This window comes from Microcaecilia unicolor, chromosome 9, assembly GCF_901765095.1.
Source record: "Microcaecilia unicolor chromosome 9, aMicUni1.1, whole genome shotgun sequence".
Classification (NCBI taxonomy): domain Eukaryota; kingdom Metazoa; phylum Chordata; class Amphibia; order Gymnophiona; family Siphonopidae; genus Microcaecilia; species Microcaecilia unicolor.
In genome coordinates, this window is record NC_044039.1 from 71,119,439 (window position 1) to 71,146,495 (window position 27,057).

General features: G+C 45.3%; 1 protein-coding gene across 1 annotated transcript in view; it reads right to left on the bottom strand.

Moving 5' to 3' along the window:
• Positions 1–27,057, bottom strand: part of SMC1B (structural maintenance of chromosomes 1B) — a 1,336,696-nt gene that overhangs the window by 1,111,491 nt on the left and 198,148 nt on the right. The window contains exon 4 of the mRNA XM_030213853.1: positions 10,268–10,471. Coding sequence (XP_030069713.1) covers positions 10,268–10,471 — 204 coding nt within the window. The remainder of the gene's footprint in view (positions 1–10,267; positions 10,472–27,057) is intronic.

The following is a 27,057-nucleotide window of genomic DNA, read 5'->3' on the forward strand; positions in this document are numbered from 1 at the left end:
TTGCAGAAATATTTTGAGCAGTAGCCATACTTTTAGAATAACAAGGAGGTTTTTGCCCATGATGATTTAGGAGACCTCCCTAATATTGGTTTACCAATGACGGAGTGTTCTCTTAAAATGTGAGGCTTTTTCTCCTCCGTTTAATAATTATTTAGCCACATCAGGAACGTGTAAGGATATTCTGTAAAGTTAAACGAGTTTATTATTATTTAAATATCCTTTTAAGCTCTTTTTTTGAGATTTAGACTGGTCAATATAAAAGCAACCCAGAGATTTCACTGGGTGGAGGGGAAAAAAAAGTTAAGTGAACAAGTTCTGAAGGACAGATTTCCCAAATCTCCCAACAGATATGAATGCATTGTCTATGCAGTCACATTTAACAAAAAAGTGTGCGGCTAGGACCATGTAAAAGCCTGCAGATATCCATATATGGAATGGCTTGCAAATCAGCTGTAGAAGTTGAGACTACTCAGAGGGTGTCCAGGCCTTTGCATTCTGTCAGGTTCTCAAGGCAGAACCGGAATTCGTGAGCCCTTGGACCACTGCCGAGGAGCAGCAGAGGCAGGCAAGACCACCCTGGAACTGGATACAAGGAAGAGCAGGACTGGAACACTGGACTAGAGTAGTAACTGAGGCAGGCAACTAGAACAGGTAGAACAGGAACAGCTTCACCTGCGCTTGACCACCGTTCCGCAGGAGTTGAGCTCCTGAGTTCAGGTGGCCGGCAGGACTTGCAGGACAGGGCAGGAACTGAAGATCCGGAGGACCCACCCTGGGTCTGGGATACACGAGGGAAGCTAGGCTAAATACTAGACTAGGACTGAAAGCTGCTGCGCAGCCACTAGCAAGAAACATGTAATTCATGGGATTGAGGGTCAGCTGGGGATGGAATGAGTGGAATGTTTTGGCTGTAATTATGTGTTGATATTCTCTATTATGGGAAACAGGCTAGTTGTTTAAGGGATGCCAGCACGTATGGGAAAGGCACCTTCAGCCTGTGCAGGTCTGGGGGAGTTATTCTCTGTTATGGGAAACAGGCTGGTTGTTTAAGGGATGCCAGCTTGTGCAAGTCTGGAAAGGCACCTTCAGCCTATGCAGGTCTGGGGGAGTTATGAGCTAGCTCATCTTCACACGCACAGGTGTTTGTTTCATACTATAAAAGAGGGGGGAGCACGGGACTTTCTTTAGAAGCTTGCCTGGACATAGAAACGCCTTGTTCAGTGAAGGGTATTTCCCTGCAATCTCTGAGGAGAGCCAGTGTTTCCCTGGTGGTCTTCCCAGATGCTGACTGAATTGCGGGTGCTGTAAGTATCTTGGTGTATGTATTCACATATGTATCACCAATAAAAGCGATATACCGCATATTGTGTCTGGTGGCTTTTGTGTTGTCATAAGCACAGCGCCCCCTAGTGTTACAAAACACCAGACAGAAACACACAAGCTGGGCAGAAGCAAGATTCGGGATATATATGCATGCTTGGCAAAGGTAGGACTAGGATATACAAGCAAGCTTGGTACAAACAGGATTCAGGATATACACTCAGGAAATACACTAGCTAGGCAGGAGCAGGGTTCAGGAAATACCCTAGCTAGGCAGAAGCAGGATTCAGGATATACACTCAGGATAAACACTAGCTAGGTAGCAACAGTAGAATAAACCAGGATACTAGCAGAGTCTTGGGGCTGGCAGCAGGCAGGAGAGTAAACCAGGAGCTAACAGAGTCTTAGGGCTGGCAGCAGGCAGAAGAGTAAACCAGGAGCTAACAGAGTCTTAGGGCTGGCAGCAGGCAAAAGAGAAAACCAGGAGCTAACAGAGTCTAGGGCTGGCAGCAGGCAGAAGAGTAAACCAGGAGCTAACAGAGTCTTAGGGCAGGTGGCAGACAGTAGAATAAACCAGGAACTAGCAGACTCAATATTGAAGCTTCAGTAGCTCCAAACACAGGCAGGGAAACAAACACTGGCTGAAGCTTCCGCAGCTCCAAACACCAGGTAAGGCCACAGAAGGACTAGCAGTCCACAGACACAAACCAGACGGGCAGGAGCCCACACGGAAGCACTAGCAGTCCACAGACACAAGGCAGAAGGGCAGGAGCCCACACGGAAGGACTAGCAGTCCACAGACACAAATAGTAGATGGGCAAAAGCCCAGAGACAGGATAAGCAGCAGCGCAACAGAACTCTCACTAACCTGACGACCTTTTGGCATATCAATGCAAAGGCCCTGAATGCCAGAACAGCACTTCCTTATCAAGGCCCTCCCTGATGATGTCACCCAGAACAGGACAGAAGCAGGAAACCATAGGGAGTGAACACACAGGAAAGACAAGCAGGAGCCATCTTGGAAGCTGGAACAGAATAGGTGGGAGCCATCTTGGATACTGGCTTCCCAGAGAGGCATAGCCCACACAGGTGAGGTCTAGTGAAGTAATCAGCACACAGAGACAGAAACAAAACTAACACAGTGACAGACAGAAGCCAGCACACATGCTGACCCCCAGAAGTCAGGTAAGTCTGAGGGTGGTCACGGCCATGGACATGACAGAGGGTGTGAACACTTAACTTTCCAGGGGAAATGCGGTTAGCTTGCTCATAACAAAAAAGAAATAATATTATTTGTTGCATTTATACCCCACATTTTCCCACCTATTTGCAGGCTCAATGTGGCTTACAAAGTATCGTAATGGTGATTACCATTACGGTTGATAACAAATACAGTTCGCTATCCATGAAGAGAGCGTTCACTTTCAGACAGCAAGGTCCAAATGGGTGGGAGGATAGAAGCAAAGCCGAGAAGACTTCCTGTGGTTTTTTGTGAAGTCCAAGCAAAACAAGAGAGCTTATTCTGCAGTTCAAGGTATGTAAAGTGGATTCTGCTGGTTGTGAATAAGGTTTTTGGAAGAATATTAGAACAGAGATGCCGAGTCTCACTAGGAGTATGTAACACTCGTTTTAAAGATTTTTCATGGGCCAGTTATTTTTGAATTATCTGGGAGACTATGTGTGGTCCGTTTTAAGTGTGCACAAACAATTTATGCAAAAGCCTTTAATAACATATACTTGAGGCAAAAATATGGGTGAATATCTCGCCACGTTACAGCAGACATAATCCCAAGAACAGAAGGGGCATCATAGATGTAATGCCTGCATATATTGTCCGCATGCAATGGAGATTCAATATGTTATCAACTCCAAAACAGGCAGGAGGTTCAATCTAAATAAATACAGACAGTAACACCTCACAAGTAGTGTATGCAATACAATGTCCTTGCCGCAAGTGGTATAAAAAATAAAACAACGCATAGAAGAGCATTTGAACAATCTACGGATTCAAAAGCGCGATGTCCTGCTAGTGGATCATTTGATCCAATACGCACGCAATTATTAGGATCTGAAATATGTAGTGCTTATGCATATGCATTTACCAAGAGGAGGAGATATATCCAAAATTCTAACACAAAGGGAACAAAGATTCATATATGAGTGGGAGACCATTTACCCTAATGGGCTTAATAAAGAAACTGTGGCTCATTTGAGTACAAAAAGGGTAGAACCAATGAGAGCAGGGCAGTTTAATTAAGCAGACCTTTAAATACAGCAGCTCTGAGCATTGGCCGGCGTCTCGGGAACAGGGAGAAGGCTGAACATCAAGATTCCCACGGGCAGACCGAGAGGAAGCAGTTAGCACACACATAAGGTAAAACAGAATAAAAGTACGGCGTGATAATAACGGGACAGTGTGGATAAGCCTATGTACTAAGATTTTGTTAATGATTACTTGTATTTATAGAGTATGTTCTCCTGAGGATGCCTTCGAGGCGAAACATGTCACCGCGTAGAGAACAGATAAGAGATCAGTTTAACAGCTGACATGATCCTTTCAGCAGAATTTTAGAGCACAGATTGAGCACATACACAGTACCGGCAGCACTAACAGAGAGACAGAGCACCAGGACCTGCGATAAGATAAAAAAAGTCTTAATTGTTTTATAAAGACATATGCATAAGAATCAGCACAGTGGAAGGGAGGTAGGACCCAGTCCAATGATGTATATACTATTAGTAGTGCTCTAAGCCGGTTCAGTGGAACCTAGAATTTGGCACTCTAACACACTGAGCACTTCATAATAAAAAACAAAAAAATTACTTATAACATTGGATGGACTGGTATAAAATATATCATAATTATTGAATTAGAATACCAGAAAGTATTTCAGTTGGAACCCAGAAGGTATTAGAGGTTATTAAATTTTAACTGCCAGCAGATTTACCCTCATTGCACACTATATCCGGGCATGAAACCACTGCGGTGAACTCTGAGCTGGTGTTTGAATCATCTGAATCAACAGGGGCTGTAGCTGAAGTTATCCTTGCCTCCAATATGAAAGGCAATAACTAAGCTGACACAACTGAGTAGCAAAATGTACCAAGTGGACAAAGCTATTGAAAATGTGTCATCACGAGTTTCTACAGTGGATGCAGTTGTGCAGGAAAATAAAGGGAAAATTAAAAATCTGGACAAAAATATTAAAGTTTTAAAATAAGGGAGAGTAAGACTGACTAAGGACTTCATAGATACCCAGTTTAAATAGAGCAGGTTGAGAATTCTTTACAGGCTTGTAACCTTTGATTTTTGAATTTTCATAAGTTGCAGCTGTTGCCTCCGAGGGAATTATTGAAGGAAGTGTTACATTTCCCTGCTGAATCCTTACAGACAAAAAAGCAAAACTGGGCCTCCAAGACTGGGACAACTGGGACTCTTTATTTAGCAACCCGGGTCCACTTCTTCATCCGAAGATAGAGGACAGTTAGCAGGGCTATGGTCAGAAAAAGAACTGCTACAACTGCGCTCTCGCAGCGGGCAGGAAGGCACTCGTGCATGTGTGGTGGAGCATGTCTCGCACTCCACAAAGCTTTTGTAAAGCTTGTCATAAACTCCGGACCAGGCAACGCAGGACCAGGTTACCCAATTGTGAGAATTATGGTCTGCTTGTCCTCGGAGAAAGCGAATGATACATACCTGTATAAGGTGTTCTCCGAGGACAGCAGGCTGATTGTTCTCACGACTGGGTTGACGTCCAAGGCAGCCCCCACCAACCGGAAGAAAACTTCGTGGGCGGTCCCACACGCAGGGCATGCCCACCGCGCATGCGCGGCCGTCTTCCCACCCATGCGCGACCGTTCCCGCTCAGTTGAATGACAAGCAAAGGAATGAGTAAAACGCAACTCCAAAGGGGAGGAGGGAGGGTAGGTGAGAACAATCAGCCTGCTGTCCTCGGAGAACACCTGCTACAGGTATGTATCATTCGCTGTCTCCAAGAACAAGCAGGCTGCTTGTTCTCACAACTGGGGTATCCCTAGCTCTCAGGCTCACTCAAAACAAGAACCCAGGTCAATTGAACCTCGCAACGGCGAGGGCATAACAGAAATTGACCTACGAAGAACAACTGAGAGTGCAGCCTGAACAGAATAAAATCGGGTCCTGGAGGGTGGAGTTGGATTCAAACCCCAAACAGATTCTGCAGCACCGACTGCCCGAACCGACTGTCGCGTCGGGTATCCTGCTGGAGGCAGTAATGTGATGTGAATGTGTGGACAGATGACCACGTCGCAGCTTTGCAAATCTCTTCAATAGTGGCTGACTTCAAGTGGGCCACTGACGCTGCCATGGCTCTAACACTATGAGCCGTGACATGACCCTCAAGAGCCAGCCCAGCCTGGGCGTAAGTGAAGGAAATGCAATCTGCTAGCCAATTGGAGATGGTGCATTTCCCGACAGCGACACCCTTCCTATTGGGGTCGAAAGAAATAAACAATTGGGCGGACTGTCTGTGGGGCTGTGTCCGCTCCAGATAGAAGGCCAACGCTCGCTTGCAGTCCAATGTGTGCAACTGACGTTCAGCAGGGCGGGTATGCGGTCTGGGAAAGAATGTTGGCAAGACAATTGACTGGTTAAGATGGAACTCCGACACCACCTTTGGCAGGAACTCAGGGTGAGTGCGGAGTACTACTCTGTTATGATGAAATTTGGTAAAAGGAGCATGAGCTACCAGGGCCTGCAGCTCACTGACTCTACGACCTGAAGTAACTGCCACCAAGAAAATTACCTTCCAGGTCAAGTACTTCAGATGGCAAGAATTCAGTGGCTCAAAAGGAGGTTTCATCAGCTAGGTGAGGACGACGTTGAGATCCCATGACACTGCAGGAGGCTTGACAGGAGGCCTTGACAAAAGCAAGCCTCTCATAAAACGAACAACTAAAGGCTCTCCAGAGATGGCTTTACCCTCTACACGATGATGGTAAGCACTAATCGCACTGAGGTGATTCCTTACTGAGTTGGTCTTGAGACCAGACTCTGATAAGTGCAGAAGGTATTCAAGCAGGTTCTGTGCAGGGCAAGAACGAGGTTCTAGGGCCTTGCTCTCACACCAAATGACAAACCTCCTCCACTTGAAAAAGTAACTCTTTTTAGTGGAATCCTTTCTAGAGGCAAGCAAGACCCGGAGACACCCTCAGACAAACCCAACGAAGCAAAATCTACGCCCTCAACATCCAGGCCGTGAGAGCCAGAGACTGAAGGTTGGGGTGCAGAAGCGCTCCGTCGTTCTGCGAAATGAGAGTCGGAAAACACTCCAATCTCCACAGTTCTTCAGAAGACAACTCCAGAAGTAGAGGGAACCAGATCTGACGGGGCCAAAAAGGCGCTATCAGAATCATGGTGCCGTGGTCTTGCTTGAGCTTCAGCAAGGTCTTCCCCACTAAAGGTATGGGAGGATAAGCATACAGGAGGCCGTTCCCCCAATGAAGGAGAAAGGCATCCGACGCCAGTCTGCCGTGCGCCTGTAGTCTGGAACAGAACCGAGGCAGCTTGTGGTTGGTCTGAGAGGCGAAAAGGTCCACCGAGGGGGTGCCCCACTCTCGGAAGATCTTGCGTACCACTCCGGAATGGAGCGACCACTCGTGCGGTTGCATGACTCTGCTCAGCCTGTCGGCCAGACTGTTGTTTATGCCTGCCAGGTATGTGGCTTGGAGAAGCATGCTGAACTGGCAAGCCCAACTCCACATCCCGACGGCTTCCTGACACAGGGGGCGAGATCCGGTGCCCCCCTGTTTGCTGATATAATACATTGCAACCTGATTGTCTGTCCGAATTTGGATAATTTGGTAGGACAGCCGATCTCTGAAGGCCTTCAGTGTGTTCCAGACCACTCGGAGCTACAGGAGGTTGATCTGAAGATCTTGTTCCTGGAGGGACCACAGTCCATCGACATGAGCTCCCCACCCCAGGCGAGATGCATCCGTCGTCAGCACCTTCGTGGGCTGCAGAATTTGGAATGGACGTCCCAGGGTCAAAATGGTCCGAATCGTCCACCAGTGCAGCGAATTGCGGCAACTGGCAGACAGGCGGATGACATCTTCTAGATTCCCGGTAGCTTGGCACCACTGGGAAGCTAGGGTCCATTGAGCAGATCTCATGTGAAGGCGAGCCATGGGAGTCACATGAACTGTGGAGGCCGTATGATCCAGGAGTCTCAACATCTGCCGAGCTGTGACCTGCTGAGACGCTCTGGTCTGGGAAGCGAGGGACAGAAGAAAGGCCTGAGCCGTCTGAGAATTCAGCAGAGCTCCTATGAATTCCAGAGATTGGACTGGCTGGAGATGGGACTTCGGGTAAATTATCACAAACCCCAGCAGCTCCAGAAGGTGAATAGTGCACTGCATGGACCGAAGAGCTCCTGCCTCTGAGGTGCTCTTGACCAGCCAATCGTCAAGATACGGGAACACGTGCACCCCCAAGCTTGCATAGATATGCCGCAACCACCACGAGACACTTCGTGAACACCCGTGGTGCAGAGGCGAGCCCAAAGGGTAGCACACAATACTGAAAGTGCCGTGTCCCCAGACGGAATCGGAGATATTGTCTGTGAGCTGGCAGTATCGGGATGTGAGTATAAGCGTCCTTTAAATCCAGGGAACATAGCCAATCGTCTTTCTGAATCATGGGTAGAAGGGTGCCCAAGGAAAGCATCCTGAACTTTTCTTTGACCAGATATTTGTTCAGGGTTCGGTCCCGATGGCCCTGGGTAGAGGGAGTGGCCGGGGCCGACTGCCCGTGCGGCCGCTCACTCCCGCCATCACCGGCAGGCCGGTGGGCCAACAGTACATGTACTCCTGGGGTCGGTGCCAGAGTCGGCGCCGATTTTGTCGACATCGGTACCGGTACCGAAGATCCGGCCGTCGACACCGATGCCGTCGAAGTCGAAGGGCCGGCGCAAGTTCCGAAAAGACAGTCCCGAAGAACTTTCCTCGCCACCTGTGTCCGCTTCCTTAAGCCGAGACACAAGGTGCATGCCTTGGTATTATGCTCCGGGCCGAGGCACTGGAGGCACCAAGCGTGGGTATCGGTTTGCGAGATCTGTCGGCCACACCGACCACACTTTTTGAATCCGCTCGGGACCTTCGAGGACATCGACGGAAAAATCGCGTCGGCGAAGTCAAAGTCTTCGATGGTGGCGGTGAAAAGCACACTCGAAAAGAAAACGACCGTGCGGCCACAAGGCCGCGACGAAGCGCCCTCGCGGCTGAGAACGAAGAGGAAACTTCTTTTTTTTTTTAAAGCGATAGAAAAAATACGCAAACACGTACACGAATAGAAAAAAAGCCGCGGCTAGGCCGCAATCCAGTTTCCGGGGCTGACAGAGAGAGAGACGATAACACGTCTCTCTCCAGCGCGGAATAGAAAAAAACTGAGCGGGAACGGTCGCGCAAGGGCAGGAAGACGGCCGCGCATGCGCGGTGGGCGTGCCCTGCGTGTGGGACCGCCCGCAAAGTTTTCTTCTTGCTGGTGGGGGCTGCCATGGTCGTCAACCCAGTCGTGAGAACAAGCAGCCTGCTTGTTCTCGGAGAAAGAAGATAATCATGAGGAAGAGAAGCGAGATGGCAGACCGTGGCCGGGAGGCATCTCATCCCTGCCTCAGGTGGCAGATTGTCTTGGGAGTGTGTCCCTATACTTCCCTGTCCAACATCTCCTCTGTGTCCATCTCCCCGAATTCATCATCACCCCTCTATGTCCCAATCCCACCTACCTGTGTCCAGCATTACTCCTCTCTGTCCCTATGCCCCCACCCCCCGCCAAGTCCAGCATCTTCCTTCTGTGTTCCTATTATCCCCCATATCTAGCATCTTCCCCATGTGTCCAAATACCCCCTTCTCACATCTGGCATTGCCACTCTGTCTCTATATACCATCCGCATGCAACATTTCCCCTTTGTGTTCCTGTCCCTTGCTCTCCTCCATCCCATCATCTTCTCTCTGTTTCTGTATACCTTCCTGTGTCCATTGTCTCCTCTCTCTTCCTCTCCCAAACCAATGTGTCTCCCTCCCTCCCTCCCTCCGCTGTGTGTTCAGTATTTCATACCCTCTTCCTTCATCCCCTTGGTTCAGCATCTCTTCCCCTTCCCCCCTGCAGGTCCAGCATCTCTCCTCCATTCCCTCCAGCAGCGCCAAGGGTCCAACACCTCTCTAGCTTCCCTCCCACAGATTCAGCACCTCTCTCCTGCACCACAGCCCCCCTCCATAGGTCCAGTGCCTCACTCCTTTCCTTCCAGCCCCCCCATGGGTTCAGCGCCTCTCTCCTTTCCCTCCAGCCCCCCATAGGTCTAGTGCCTCTCTCCCTTTCCTCCAACTCCCCTCATAGGTCCATCACCCCTTTCCCTTCTCTCCAGTTCCCCCCCCCCCCAATTGATCCAGTGCTTCTCTCCCTTCCCTCCAACCTCCTCCCATGGGTCCAGTGCTTCTCTCCCTGCCCCACTTGTGTCCAGTGCCTCTCTCCCTTCCTCCCTGCCCATGGGTCCAGCACCTCTCTCCCTCCCCTCCTGCCCCCATGGGTACTGCACCTTCCTCCCTTCCCTCCAGCACCCACACGTATCCAGCGTCCCTTATCCCCCCCATGGGTATGGCACTTTGTCTTCCTCCCCCTCTCCCAGAGCTCTAATGCAACAGACAGCAATCTGCACACGCTTGCTCCTGGGCCTTCTCTCTGCAGAGAGAAGGTCCTGTTGCAGGCCTGTGGAGATTGCTTGAGGTACTGTGGGAGGGAGGGTAAACGTGCTAAATTTTTTTCTGCTACCACAGATTTACCACATATTACAGCGGTATCATTCTCTATCTACACTATCACATACAGTATGCAGACACATATACCTCCGTCAAATTTTTTAAACAAAGAACGCTAATTATAGAAAAAAATATACTAAATTTTCAACCTCACCTCTTCTTTCTCTTGCTTTGCATGCTTGCGCTCAGCTGCTACATTTTTTTTCTTGTTGTAGCTAAACTGTGCGTCTTCCTCTGCTTGATGCATTATCTTTTTCTTTTCCTCATATTCTTCAGCAAGCTCCCATGAATTACTTATCTGTTCAAAAAGCCGAGTTCTTTCTTTGGGTTTCTTCATTGCAATCAACTCCACCTCTCCCTAAAACAATTATATAATTGTACTGTTGAAAAACACATAGAGTTTCAATAGTGTACAGAAAGTTACTCATCAGATAATATTCCTTCTTGAGGGGTGGAAAGAAAAGAGAATGATGATGTTCTAGCAGCAGTTTTCCATTCCACCTCAGTCCCCTCTACAGCAGATTTTTTGATGAGTATAATGCTCTTTCTCCATCCCTGTTCCCCTCAAGCCTCATTCCTTACCTAACATCAGCAGTACTGTTCTGTTTTCCTCCTTTCCTTTCTCTCCTTTCAATCAAGGTAGAAAAAGGAATTGGCATGACCGTCATCGCTCCTCATTTGGGCATAGGAAAAGGGATGCCCCTTACTCTAGGCTGCTCCTGCTCCTCCTCTTCCTTCAGACCCAAAGGAAGGGATATCCTGGGCCCTATGCTGTCACCTCTCTTCCTCTGGACCAGTCCAGACGAATGGGTTCTCTCTCTCTGCAAGCAAGTTCATTTGTTGTTATCTGCCTATAATGCATAACTCTAAGTGGTTCACAATTATTAAATTGGGCTGAAAAAAGGAAAGGGGTTAGAATTGAAAATGGACAAAGTACATACACAATACATAAGGAGGGAGGCTATAAAGATACAATGTATTTCAAGAGGGAAGTAAAAGGAAAGAAAAACTCAGGAGGTAAACATGGATTCACTTATTCAAGGCCTGGCCCTAAAGTTCATAAGCACAGGGAGAAAGAAAAAAGAGATAGATTACTTGTTTAGAGAATCAGGGAAAGCCTTTGCAAAGAAGAATACTTTAAGTAAAAATTTTAACGTACTGAGAGATGATGCTAATGTAAGACAGAGAGGAAGACTATTCCAAAGGGTTGGTGCAGGAACACCAAAGCTAGATTCTCTACTAGTGTCCAGGCAAATCTGAAGAAAAGTTGGCATAACAAGGAGATGTTGTTGTGAAGAAAGAAATGTCCTGTGAAGAGAATAAAAGATATGAGAAGACTAGCTAAGAATGGTGGCCTGAAGATGAATCTGGTGACTCAATACTAAAACTTTTAAGGGAATTCTATAGGCAACAGGGAGCCAGTGTTCAGTTTGAAAAACCAGGGCAATATAGTCAAATCTTTTACAATAAGTATTTAGTAATTTATTTTAAACACGTTTCAATCTACATAGTTGAATAGTTGGAAGGCTGAGGTAATGGAAATTAAAATAATCTAATTTAGAGATAACAATGGCCAGAAGAAGGGTACTGAAGGAGAAGGATTCAAGGAAAGAGTACTGAGTGACTGTGTCAGAGTGAAATAACAGATTGAAACATGTGGGTATGAAAAGTTAAACCACTATCTAGCATAACCCCCAGACTAAATGGGAGTGGAATTCTCTAAATAGTTGGGACAGGTAGAGTGGGATATAAATCATGGCAAGAAAAAATGATGGCATCTGACTTGGCACTGATTAAATTCAGTTCATCCTCAAAAAAAAAAAAAACAACAACCCAATCTTATCTAGTTAAGCAGATACTGCAGTAATAGTTGTACAGAAGTATAAGTCAAGGGCAGAGAGAATCTGATATCAGCATGTATGAAAGAAAAGTAAGACCTAGAAACTGAAGCAAGGGGGACAAGAAAGACATTAAAAAGTATAGAACCTAAAAAAGAACCTTGAGGTACACAAGATAACAGTCAAGCAATAGATGAGGTATTAGAATAATGGACAACAAATGAATGATTAGTGAGATATGACAAACCATGAACAAGCATTTACAGAGATATTCAGAAGTGCACTGTGACTGACCAGGTCAAAAGCAGTTGATAAATTAAGGGAGAGAAGAACAACTTTCCCTGCATGGATGATTAATCTGGTGTAATTAATAAGACCAAGAAGAGTTTGCTCAGTTGACTGGTGGGATACAGAATCCAGCTTGACACGGATGTAGGTCATTTGTTTTTTCTAGACTGTAAATTAACTGAGCTGCTACAAATTTCTCTACCACTTTGGAAACAAAAGGGGGGTTGGAAATTGGTCTATAAATATCTATGGAGGAGTGCTCTGCCTGGTTATTCTTAAGATGTGGATGCACTACTGCCTGCTTCCAGATATCAAGACTTTGACAGGCTGGCATTGAGTGGAAAATAGACAAGGGTGGACACAGAAAACGCAGAAGAAGATGGGCAGGTAATAGGTCTGTATGAGGTGAGAGTGGCTTAAGGGAAGAGACAACCCCTTAGCCACATGAGACATAGAAGGAAGATCGAAAGAGGACAGAAAGGCTTTAGAGGTCTTGTCATAAGAATTTGATAGATCTTAAGATAAAGGTGAGAGAGAGACGATACTGAGGAAAATCCTGTCTGAGATGGTAAAACTATGCCTTACCTGATCATTTTCTTTCCTTTAGTTACAGCAGATGAATCCAGAAACTGGTGGGTTGTGTCCATCTACCAGAAGGTGGAGATAGACAATACTGTACTGAACACAGTGATACCAGACTGCCAGCCCCTCAGTCAGTCAGTCAGTATATGTCTCATCACAAAGCAGAACCAAGAGCAAACAGCCTGGAAGCCTTCCTCACAAAGCAATAAATGTAGCAAACCAGTTAGGAATGGAATTGAGTTCCTGTCCTCTTGTCTTTTTTTTTTTTCTTTTAATCAACTGTGCTAGAAAAATAAATCAGCCACAACAGAGATCCTGGCAACAAATCAACCAGACAAAAAGGTGGCAGAAAGGGAGGAATCCTGGATTCATCTGCAGCAACTAAAGAAAAGAAAATTATCAGGTAAGGTATAATTTTACCATCCTTAGCCTGTGCAGCAGATGAATCCAGAAACTAGTGGGATATAATAAAAGCAATCCCTGAAGAAGGTGGGAAGCCGCCGCTCCCCGAGACAGAACCGCAGCTCCAAAACTAGCATCCACCCACGCAGACACATCCAATCTATAATGCTTTGAAAAAATATGCATAGAGGCCCAACTAGCCTCCCAACAGATCTCCTCCAGAGACAGCACACATATTTTAGCTCACAAGGCTGCTTGTGCCCGCATGGAATGGACCTCGAAAATATATGCCGAAGAAACTGCGTCCTTGATCCAACGAGCTATATTCACCTTTGACGCTGCATTGCTCCGCTGAGGCCCCAACAAGAGCACAAATAGATTATCTGAACACCAGAACTCATTAGACATCTGCAAATAACGAAGGAGAACCCGCCAAACATTCAAAAGCCAAAGTCTCACAAAATTCTCTGGATAATCTTCCCTCCAAAACGAAGGGAGAAAGAAGCTGATTGAGATTAAATGCCGAGATGACCTTTGGTAAAAAAATTTAAAAAAACACAGGAACATATGTAAAGTCATCTCAGACAATGAAAACTGAAGAAACGCATGGATACGCATGGATCTCTGAGACCTGGTGCCCTGACACCATAGCCAACAAAAATACCACTTTGAGGGTAAGATCTTTGTCCGTAGTCCTGCGCAAAGGCTCGAAGAGCACCCTCTGCAGAAATTTGAGCACTAGATTCAGAATCCAGGCAGGGGCACGGCCAGTGAAGCAGAGGTCGAAGGTGACACCCCCCTCTGCAAAAAAATGCACCACATCTGGATGAACATCTAGCAAAGAACCCAACATGCGCCACCTGTAACAGGCCAGAACCACCACCTAAACCCAGAGAGAATTATAGGCCAACCCATTCTTCAGACTTTCCTGCAAAAAGGCCAACAGCTATGGTACCGACGCCAGCAACAGTGACCATGCGTGGGCCGCACACCACGCCTCAAAGGTACACCACACACAAGCATACGCTGTCATAGTAGACCACTTCCTACCCGAAGCACAGTAGCGATCACTGCGTCTGAATAGCCCTTCCTTCTCAGTCTCGACCTCTCGAGCCAGGCCGTAAGGCCAAATCGGGAGGGATCCTCCATCTAAACCGGATCCTGATGCAGCAGGTCGGGCAATACTGGAAGCCGAAAGGGTGCATCCACCAACAGACGGATCAAGTCCACATACCAAGGATGCCATGGTCAATCTAGAGCCACCAGAATGACCAGCCTCCTGAAGGTGACCGATCCTGAGAAGCACATGCCCAATCAAGGGCCACTGAGGGAATATGTAAAGAAGCGCTGCCAGACCTGAAGCAGGGCATCCAACCCTGCAGAGCAGAGCTCTTTTTTTCTGCTGAAGAATCTGGCCACCTTGAAGTTCTCCTGTATCGCCATTAGGTCGAGCTACGGTGTTCCCCACCTCCAGCATAACTGGAGAAATGCCTCTGTGGACAGCTCCCATTCCGCAGAATCCAGCAGAGTGCGACTGAGAAAGTCCATCTGCATATTGCACTGACCCGCAATATGTGCCGCTGACAGGCACAACATAGCTTCCACCCGCTCCAGGAGGCTGCGCACCTCTGTGTGCCACCATGCTGATTGATATACGCCACTACTATTGTGCTATCTGACAGAACGCAAACCACCTTATCTGCGAGCAAGTCCTGGAAAGTCCATAAGGTGTTCATCACAGCTCGCAGCTCCAGCCAATTGATGGGCCACACCGCTCCATCACAGTCCAACATTCCTGCGCAAAACCACCATGACCCACTGAAGAGACCAATGGCATTACTCACTGCAAGTTGGGGTCATGAAGCCACCAGCTCATGCTGCACCGCACCAAGGACAACCACGGAAGCTCCCGCAGATACTCCCAAGACATCGGCAATCACCCACACAGCAGCGAATGCTGCTGAGGATGAATGTATGCCCTCGCCCATGGCACCACTTCCAGAGTGGCCGCCATGAAGCCCAAAACCTGAACATAGACCCAGGCTCAGGAACTCGCCAACTGCAACATGTTGCGCACCTGAATTTGAAGCTTAACCTGCTTGCCCTCCGGCAAGACGACCCGGCCCTGTGCCATGTCAAATTGGACACCCAGATAGTCCAAGGTGTGACCTTTTAGAAAGCTGATCACCCAGCCCAGAGACTGCAAGAGCACCAGGTCCCGGTCGGTGGCAAAGAGATTCTCCTGTTCCGATGCTCTGCGGAATAACCAGTTGTCAAAATACTAATGAACCCGAATGCCTTCCTTCTACAGGAATGCCCATGGAGGAGTAGCCTAATGGTTAGTGCAGTGGACTTTGATCCTGGGAAACTGGGTTTGATTCCCACTGCAGGTCCTTGTGACTCTGGACAAGACACTTAACCCTCTATTGCCCCAAGTACAAATAAGTACCTGTATATACTATGTAAACCACTTTGAATGTAGTTGAAAAACCACAGAAAGGCGGTATATCAAGTCCCATCACCCCACCACCACCACCTTGGAGAAGGTGAGGGCAGCAGTACTGGTCAAAAGGCATGGCCCGAAACTGAAAGTGGCACCCCAGAACCGCAAAATGAAGGTACAGCTGATGCAGAGGCCAAATAGGGAAGCAAATGAGCCTCCTTGAGGTCCAGAGTTTAAGAAACTCTCCCGGATGCACTGCTGCTACCACTGACCACAGTGTTTCCATGCGGAAATGCCGGACCTTCAGGAATTGGGACCATCCTGAGATTGAGGAAGGGATGGAAAGAACCCCCCTTTTCTGGGCATGACAAAATAAATGGAATACCAGCCTTGAAGTGTACCACTGGAACCACCGCCCCCAGATCTAACAGAGACTGCGATGTGGCCTTGACCGCCAATCTTTTGAATGCCATGGTGCACCGAGACTCCCAAGAAAAATTCTCTGACAGGAGATAAGAATTCTAGCCTGTAACTGTCTCTGACAATATCCAACACCCACACTTTGTAGAAGAGAGTTGGGAGACCCCCTACTCTGAGCACAGAAGAGTGGACCAGCTCCCCATCATTGGGACAAACGCTCTGCAGCTCCCTGCCAAGCAGTGGTGCCCAAGGGCCTATCATCACCTCGAAAAGAAGAGGACAGTTGGAATGTGAGATGCTGGAATGCTGCAGACGCTCGACCTGGATAGAACCACCGGCCTCCCAAAGCCGAGGCCTTGATGCCCCAGACCACGGAGTGGCCTTGGCCTTATCCTCCAGGAGTTGCTGAGATTAGGAGTCACCCAAATCCTTCATTATCTTCTCTAGATCTTCCCCAAGCTCAAGAGAAATCCCCACAGGGTTCTCCCCCCCCCCCCCCCCCCCCAAACTGGTTACCCGGCTGTAAAGAGTTATTGTGTGTGTGATGAAGGCTACAGCTCAGACAGGCAAACCAGGATAGAGAAAACCGAGAGGAGAGGAAACCCAGGGTGAGGCAGGGACTTGGAATAACAAGTACGCCCCAAGGATGGCTCTGCTTAGCCAAACACCCTCTGGCTCAACTGGTTAGGGACTAGCCCAGGAGCTCCCCAAAACACTAGGAATCCAGGAGCTGTCCACAACTTGCTGACTGACTGAGGGGCTAGCTGTCCAGTATCCTGTCTTCAATACAGTATTCTCTACTTCCACCTGCTGGTAGATGGACACAGCTCACCAGTTTCTGGATTCATCTGCTGCAGAGACTAAGGAAGTGTTGATTTTGCCAGAAAAACCTATAACAAAGTGTTCAGCTGAAAGATGGGATTGCTTCACAAAATGGAACCATGGTAGCAAAACCTCAGAGTAAAGAGGAGGTGTGATATATTGGAATTCAGCCGAAGCAGTCTAGAAAGATATTCCATCTTCGCCTAAACCAGATAAGATTTATATGAGAAAGTTATCTTTGGAATACAAAGAAAATCAGGACTCTAGAATATAAATTATCAAAAGATGTGCTTAAATGTGGAGAAAAACCCTCAGAAACCCGGGACTAAACAGTCTCAGGTTTAGAGCGGGGTTACTGATTTTTAAGTAACTCACGCCTAGATTCTATCATCGGGAAAAAAACTCCACTTAAATATTTGTTGATTATTACAGCTTATATGTCTGTCCGCTTATTGTATCTTGTTGTATCAAGCATACAAAATGTGGTTCTAAACAATTGCCTCTTGATATTAGCTTACAGCAATACTTTAACAAATGTAAAGAAAACACTCTTATCTTAATGTCCAACGGGGGCCGCTGCCGTTTCTCCTTTACAACAAGGCTTCCTCAGGAACTGAGTGTTAAATTACGATGCTGTAATCCTGTAAAAATCAAGAATTAAAATGAGAACAAAAGAGAACCTAAAAATGTATACAATGCACCAAGGCAAAGGCTCTTGAATAGGCTTACAGCTAAGCGGAGCACCAATCTTTTCAAAATGGCGTCTCGGCGTCTTTAGTGTGTCAGCTGACATTTATAGAGATCTTAATCAGCTGTCATTGCTAAAAAGCTGGTGGTTTAGGGAAAATTCACTGATAGACTAATAGAAAACATGCCAGTCTATGGAACTATTAAGACCGTTGGGTTCTAAGGAATCCAAATTAAAAATCCACTCAGCCTCTCTTCTCCGTAATTTCAACTTACGATCTCCTCCTCTGTGTGATGCGTCTATTCTATCGATGACAAAACATTGGAGATCTTCAAATTTGTGATTGTTGACCATACAGTGTTGTACCATAGGCTCTTTGATAATTTGTCTCCGAATATTGGATCGATGTTCCAATATTCTTATTTTCAGCGCTCTAGTAGTCATCCCGACATATAATTTCTTGCAGGGACAGCTGATTACGTAGACAACATGGTCTGATAGACAATTAGTGAAACATCGAAAGACATGGTATTTTTTAATCTTAGGGATATATATTTGTTTAATCTGCTTAGTGATGAAACAGATAGGGCAAAGGCCACATCTGAAATGACCTTGCAATCGTGTTTTGTTTGATATAGTCGTGAGCTTAAGATCTGCTGGACTGATCAGCTCTTTGATATTGTTGCGTCTGGCATAAGCAATCCGTAAATTGCTGTTCCTAAAGGCAGGGATTGATTGTACAATGTCCCATCTGTTTTTGATCAGTCTGGCTACAGACGGACTATCCTCATTGTATTGCATGACCATCGTGCAAATTTCTTCCTTGTTCTTGTCTTGAGTTGTAGTAGTTAATAGTAATTCTCTGTTGTTATATTTGGCTCTTTGATATGCTTTATGAAGTGTAGATCTTGAATAACCTCTGTCAGCCAAATCGTCTGCTAATTTCTTGGCTTGTTGTTTGAAAGTGGAAAAATCTGTGCAAATACGTCTTAGTCTCAACATTTGAGAATAAGGTAGACTGTTCTTTAAATGTACTGGGTGACAGCTCGAACTGTGAAGAAATGTGTTCCTGTCCGTGCTTTTCTTGTAAACCCTAGTAACAAATTGACCATGTGCTAATCTTACTTCTACATCAAGATAATGAATTGATTCGGTAGAATGTTGTTCAGTAAATTGGATGTTGTCACAACAACTGTTGAGCCATACCATAAAGTTTTTAAGCTCTGTGGATGAGCCTCCCCAAAGCATGAAAATGTCGTCAATGTAACGCCACCACGTGATGATGGCTTCAGAGAAAGGAGAATAATAAATCCATTCTTTCTCAAATTCTGACATGTAAAGATTGGCAATGGAGGGAGCAAATGTAGCTCCCATTGCAACTCCACTGGTTTGTAAGTAGAATTTGTTGTTAAATACAAAATAATTTTCTTTCATAGCAATCCTTGTAAGAGTTAACAAAAAATCAGTTGGGATCTGATGTGGTCTCTCCCTATTTTCAAGTATTTGTTGTACTGTTTTTAAAGCATCATCTTGGGGGATGGAGGTATATAGTGAGCAAACATCTAAAGTTACCATTGTTGTTTGATGCTGTAAGCCTATTCAAGAGCCTTTGCCTTGGTGCATTGTATACATTTTTAGGTTCTCTTTTGTTCTCATTTTAATTCTTGATTTTTACAGGATTACAGCATCGTAATTTAACACTCAGTTCCTGAGGAAGCCTTGTTGTAAAGGAGAAACGGCAGCGGCCCCCGTTGGACATTAAGATAAGAGTGTTTTCTTTACATTTGTTAAAGTATTGCTGTAAGCTAATATCAAGAGGCAATTGTTTAGAACCACATTTTGTATGCTTGATACAACAAGATACAATAAGCGGACAGACATATAAGCTGTAATAATCAACAAATATTTAAGTGGAGTTTTTTTCCCGATGATAGAATCTAGGCGTGAGTTACTTAAAAATCAGTAACCCCGCTCTAAACCTGAGACTGTTTAGTCACGGGTTTCTGAGGGTTTTTCTCCACATTTAAGCACATCTTTTGAAAATTTATATTCTAGAGTCATGATTTTCTTTGTATTACATTACGAACTACAGACTCTAGACAATACTGCAACATTGCATACATTTTCAGTTATCTTTGGAAGTCTGAAGTTTGGAGGGAGAGGGACCCCTCCACCAGATGTGTTCTACTCACCTGAGTTGACCCTTAAGGAATCTGAAATTTGCAAGAAACTATGGTTAGTAGTTTAAGTAGACACAAGGGTCGACCTACTGAGTGAGTAATGAATGGTTCTAAGTCTGAACCTGGTCATGCAGAGATACAGAAGAAAAGTCAGAAAGGGATGGGGAAAGCTCCACAATGTTGCCATGAGAGAAAAGGTATAGATTGGGAATACTGGACAAGCAGAGGTAAGGGGAATGAGGGAGGGTGAGTGGAAAAGGGTTGAGTGAATGAAAGGGAGGAGGAAGGGGTGGTAGGAAGTAGAGGGGAGATGGATGGTTATGTAAGTGTCTGTATGGACGTGACAAAAGGATGCGAGTTATGCCATTTAGACTGGGCGTCTAAATGGCAGATGACATTTAATGTGAGCAAGTGCAAAATGATGCATGTGGGAAAGAGGAACCCGAATTATAGCTACGTCATGCAAAGTTCCACTTTAGGAGTCACGGACCAAGAAAGGGATCTAGGTGTCGTCGATGATACATTGAAACCTTCTGCTTAGTGCGCTGCTGCGGCTAAGAAAGCAAATAGAATGTTAGGTATTATTAGGAAAGGAATGGAAAACAAAAATGAGGATGTTATAATGCCTTTGTATCGCACCATGGTGCAACCACACCTCGGATATTGTGTTCAATTCTGGTTGCCGTATCTCAAAAAAGATACAGTGGAATCATAAAAGGTGCAGAGAAGGGCGACGAAAAAGATAAAGGGGATGGGACGACATCCCTATGAGGAAAGGCTAAAGCGGCTAGGGCTCTTCAGCTTGCAGAGAAGGCGGCTGACGCTGCGTACACTTTGTAGCGCTCTAGAAATGTTAAATAGTAGTAGTAGTAGTAGTAGATATGATAGAGGTCTATAAAATAATGAATGGAGTGGAACGGGTAGATGTGAAGCGTCTGTTTATGCTTTCCAAAAAATACTAGGACTAGGGGGCATGCGATGAAGCTACAATGTTGTAAATTTAAAATGAATCGGAGAAAATATTTCTTCACTCAACATGTAATTAAACTCTGGAATTCGTTGCCAGAGAATGTGGTAAAGGCGGTTAGTTTAGCGGAGTTTTTAAAAGGTTTGGACGGCTTCCTAAAGAAAATGTTTGTAGACCATTATTAAATGGACTTGGGGAGAATCCACTATTTCTGGAATTAGCAGTATGGAATGTTTTGTACTTTTTTGGGATCTTGCCAGGTATTTGTGACCTGGATTGGCCACTGTTGGAAACAGGATGCTGGGCTTGATGGACCTTTGGTCTTTCCCAGTATGGCAATACTTATGTACTTATATGGGGAAAGAGGGGAGGTGTGGGAAAACACACAAAAGCAGTAAATTTTGACACAAGGAACAATTAGAGGTCACTGATGTTAGGAGACAGAATGAGGTGTTCTATGAAGACACTGTGGATGTGAAGATGGGTATGAAATTAATCACCAGGGTGAGGCTGGGGCCTTGGTGATTCAAACAACAAAAATAGTAATATATGTAATGAAGAATGTGAATGTATTGAGACTGTAATGGAATTGCATGTTTCAATTAATTGCCCAATGAAAAGTATGAAAATACTCAATTATTTGAAGAAGCAGAAAGCCAATACTGAACTATTACAAGAGATACATTTATCAGACTTTGAACACAAAAAAATTGTGAAGGCACTGAATGGGGGAGGTGATAGCAGCAGTATGAGATGGTCTCAATGTTAATTAAGAAAGGCCTAGATTGGAAACTGCACAAAGCATTAACACATCCTAATGGGAGATATGTCCTAGCATTAAAAGTGGCACAGGGGAGAAAACTGACGCTATGTAATATCTACAAATGGTTACAATCACAGGTTCTGTTCCTCATTGGTGACTCAGGTGGGATAGTAGGTTGATAATGCCTATTTGATGCATAGTGGATTTCAATGCTACAATGAACCCAGAGATGAGCCTTTGTTCGTTAAATGACCAGACTAGCTCTCCCTGGTCCTACCCATGCTAGTTGGGAATCCACCAGGAATAGCAGCTTTGTGTAACACCTTTTATTTGCGGTCAAATCTTTTTTATTAATTTTTTTAAGTAAAAACGTATACAAAATGATGTTTCATTAAAGAAATACATCACATGCTCAAATAAATAGAACTATAAAAACAATTATGGAAAAAACAATACTAAAATATTTTTTTTAAAAAGGGAGATGCTATACAGAGACATAAACGTAGTTTACTGTGGATATCAAAGGGTATAAGACACTGGCTGCCTTGAGCCATTATACTACTACTACTGCTTGACATTTCTAAAGCGCTACTAGGGTTACGCAGCGCTGTACAATTTAACATAGAAGGACAGTCCCTGCTCAAAGGAGCTTACAATCTAAAGGACAAATGTACAGTCAGTCAAATAGGGGCAGTCTAGATTTTCTGAGTGGGAGGCCAGTAAGAAGTAGGTTGCAGTAGTCAAGGCGAGAGGTAATGAGAGCGTGGACGAGAGTACGGGTGGTGTGCTCAGAGAGGAAAGGGCGAATTTTGCTGATGTTAAAGAGAAAGAAGCGACAGGTCTTGGCTATCTGCTGGATATACGCAGAGAGGGAGGAGTCGAAGATGACTCCGAGGTTGTGGGCAGATGAAACGGGGAGGATGAGGGTGCCATGAACTGAGATAGAGAGTGGAGGAAGTGGGTTTTGGTGGAAAGATGATAAGCTCGATCTTGGACATGTTCAGTTTCAGGTGGCAGTTGGACATCCATGCAGCAATGTCGGATAAGCAGGCCGATACCTTGGCCTGGGTCTCCGCGGTGATGTCTGGTGTGGAGAGATATAGCTGGGTGTCATCAGCATAAAGATGATACTGGAAACCATGAGATGAGATCAGTGAGCCCAGGGAAGAGGTGTAGATTGAAAAAAAAAGGGGTCCAAGGACAGATCCCTGGGGAACTCCAACAGAGAGCGGGATGGGGGTGGAGGAAGATCCATGAGAGTGTACTCTGAAGGTGCGGTGGGAGAGATAGGAGAAGAACCAGGAGAGGACAGAACCCTGGAACCCAAATGAGGACAGTGTCATGATTGACAGTATCAAAAGCAGCGGATAGATCAAGGAGGATGAGGATGGAGTAGTGGCCTCTGGATTTGGCAAGGAACAGGTCATTACAGACTTTAGAGAGTGCCGTTTCTGTCGAGTGTAGAGGGCGAAAACCGGATTGAACCGGATCGAGAATGTCAATGTGACTACAAATCATGTTTTAAATATATAGCCAAAGGTTTCCATGTCTAAAGAATGGCGTTATATCATTCATACAGTGTTCCACCAGAATGTGGCATCTAACTTGTTTGCATTTTAGCACCTTCTCTTTGGAACGCTCTTCCATTATACTTACTGTATGCTCAAAAATTTCCTACAAGAAATTCAGGAGGAACCTAAAAACACAGTTTTTCAGTACTGTTTTCAGCAGATCGTGAGAGGCCTATATGGGTTGTCAAACCTGCTATATCAATTTATAGTCTTAAAAAGCTGATTGTGGAAAGAAACTTGTAATACTTTCTTAGTGTTTGAGTGTGGTATCTGCTTGGATGGTGCCCTTTTCTTATTATTTTTGGAGTTAGTTTCTAAATTTTATTGTAAACCGCCTTGACTTGTATTGCAAATAAGGTGCTCTAGCAAAAAAACAATGAACTGAACCATTCCAAGGAGGAACAAGATGAAAGGGGAGTACCATTAAGCAAGGGGGGAAGGACATGTTACTGAAACAAGAGAAGAAGATAGATTCACATTTAGAGTTATACAGGAGGTTTTGGGCGAGCCAAGCAGATACGTGGGAGAAGCAGTCATTTAAACAACGAATAGAGGAGGGGTCAGTAATCTTGCAGAATATCTGAATATCGTCTGCATAGCAGAACGGGGTGCAGGCGCGATCTTGAACGATGATGTGCAGAGATGCAAGGAAAATATTGTAGAAGGCAGGTGAAATAACCAACTACAGGCCAGAAGCATCCATTCCCCTAATAATCAAACCAATGGAAGGGATGGTAACCAAACAACTTACAGACTCTTCCCGAAGGAGAAAGGAAACATTCTACTCACCCCCATACCCAAAGACGCAAAGAAAAGTGCCAGTGAAATAACCGACTACAGGCCAGAAGCATCCATTCCCCTAATAATCAAACTAATGGAAGGGATGGTAACCAAACAACTTACAGACTATCTAAACAAATTTTCAATACTCCACGACTCCCAGTCAGGATTTCGGTCTAACCACAGTACCGAAACAGTACTAGTTACACTCATGATTAAATTTAAACAGATGATTGCAACGGGAAAGAACATACTACTTCTACAATTTGACATGTCAAGCGCTTTCGACATGGTTGATCATGGAATACTACTACATATCCTTGAGTACTTCGGAATTGGAGGTAACGTTCTCAACTGGTTCAAAGGATTCCTAACCACACGATCATACCAAGTGACATCAAACTCGACTAATTCAGACACATGGATACCTGAATGCGGAGTTCCACAGGGATGCCCCCTCTCGCCGACTCTATTCAACTTAATAATACCACCCTTGGCCAAACTATTATCAAACCAAAACATCAACCCATACATATACGCAGACGACGTAATGATCTACATCCCATTTAAACAAGATCTAAAGGAAATCTACAATGAAATCAACCAAAGTCTCCATATCATGCACTCATGGGCGGATGCATTTCAGCTGAAACAATGCATAAAAAACCCAATGCCTAATACTCACCTCACAACATAACACGAACAAATTTATCACCATCAACACACCAAATCTGAACCTTCCAATTTCAGACACCCTAAAAATTCTTGGAGTTACCATCGATCGACACCTAACACTTGAGAGCCACGCAAAAAACACAACCAAGAAGATGTTCCACTCAATGTGGAAATTAAAAAGAGTAAGACCTTTCTTCCCAAGGACCGTTTTCCGTAACCTAGTACAATCAATGGTGCTCAGTCATCTAGACTACTGCAACGCACTCTACGCCGGCTGTAAAGAGCAAATAATCAAGAAACTTCAGACAGCCCAGAACACTGCAGCCAGACTCATATTCAGTAAAACAAAATATGAAAGCGCTAAACCCCTACGAGAAAAGCTACACTGGCTCCCACTCAAAGAGTGCATCACGTTCAAAATATGCTCCCTAGTTCACAAAATCATTCACAGAGATGCACCAGCCTACATGTCAGACCTGATAGACTTACCACCCAGGAATGCTAAAAGATCATCCCGCACATTCCTTAATCTGCACTTCCCCAACTGCAAAGGTCTAAAATACAAACTAATGCATGCGTCAAACTTTACCTACTTGAGTACACAGTTATGGAAAGCGTTGCCACACAACTTAAAAACGATCTACGAACTAACTAACTTCCGCAAACTACTGAAGACCCATCTCTTTAATAAGGTATACTACAAAGATTAACAAATATGAACTCCACAACTCCTCCACATACATTCAGTACTGCCTTACAATACCTGCTTGTTATATTACTACCATGTTCTTTCATTATCATGTTACCTAAGATCCTTCTGTTACACTAAATGTATATTTTCTAATTATATTTCCACCATTCATGATGTATTGTAAGCCACACTGAGCCTGCAAAGAGGTGGGAAAATGTGGGATACAAATGCAACAAATAAAATAAATGGAACTATGAAGTCAATGGAATATATGTCTTGACCCATTTCCTCTGGAGGAATGGGTATTATAGCCCCTAGGGCCCACAGATATCTTAATGTCTCTTGCACAGCAAGACAATTCTTGGGACAAGAACAAGGAGACAATAAGGACAGAATGACCTGGTGGAAAAACAATAATTTGTAGCATTCCCTGATTATGTCTAATACCCACTGATCTGAAGTGATCTTGGTCAATTCTTTGTAGAAGTCTGAAAGATGACATATGATGACATCTGAGGAATGGACCTGAATGCCATCACTGAAACTGCAGACAGGATTTAATTTCCAGTCAGACTGAGAACCAGATTAGTGATAGGAAAAATAAAAATATAAAACGCAAATTTTATCAACTAATCTCCATTGTCAAGTACTTCAGATGGCAGGAGTTCAGTAGCTCAAAAGGAGGCTTAATCAGCTGGGTGAGAATGACATTGAGATCCCATGACACTGTAGGAGGCTTGACAGGGGGCTTTGACAAAAGCAAACCTCTCATGAAGCGAACAACTAAAGGCTGTCCCGAGATAGGCTTACCCTTTACATGAAAATGAAAAGCACTGATTGCACTAAGGTGAACTCTTATAGAGTTAGTAAGACCAGACTCAGACAAGTGTACAAGGTATTCAAGCAGGGTCTGTGTAGGACAGGAACGAGGATCTAGGGCCCTATCATCACACCAGACAGCAAACCTCTTCCATTTGAACGAGTAACACCTCTTCGTGGAATCTTTTCTGGAAGCAAGCAGTACTCTGGAGACATCCTCGAAGAGACCCAAGCAGGCAAAATCTACACTCTCAACATCCAGGCCGTGAGAGCCAGGGACTGGAGGTTGGGATGCAGAAGCGTCCCCTCGTTCTGAGTAATGAGGGTTGGAAAACACTCCAATCTCCACGGTTCTTCGGAGGACAACTCCAGAAGACGGCATCAAATCTGACGTGGCCAGAAGGGAGCGATCAGAATCATGGTTCCATGATCCTGCTTGAGTTTCAGCAAAGTCTTCCCTACCAAGGGTATGGGAGGATACGCATACAGGAGGGCCCCTCCTTCAATAAAGGAGAAAGGCATCTGACGCTAGTCTGCCGTGGGCCTGAAGTCTGGAACAGAACTGAGGGACCTTGTGGTTGACTTGAGTGGCAAAAAGATCTACCAAGGGGGTGCCCCACGCTTGAAAGATCTTGCGCACAACTCTCGAGTTGAGAGACCACTCGTGAGGTTGCATTATCCTGCTCAACCTGTCGGCCAGACTGTTGTTTACGCCTGCCAGGTACGTAGCTTGGAGAAACATGCCGTGTTGGCGAGCCCAAAGCCACATCCTGACGGCTTCCTGACACAGGGGGCGAGATCCGGTGCACCCCTGCTTGTTGATGTAATACATGGCAACCTGATTGTCTGTCTGAATTTGAATAATTTGATTGGACAGCCGATCTCTGAAAGACTTTAGCGCGTTCCAGACTGCTCTCAACTCCAGGAGCTTGATCTGAAAACCTGTTTCCTGGAGAGACCAACATCCTTGGGTGTGGAGTCCATCGACATGAGCTCCCCACCCCAGGAGAGATGC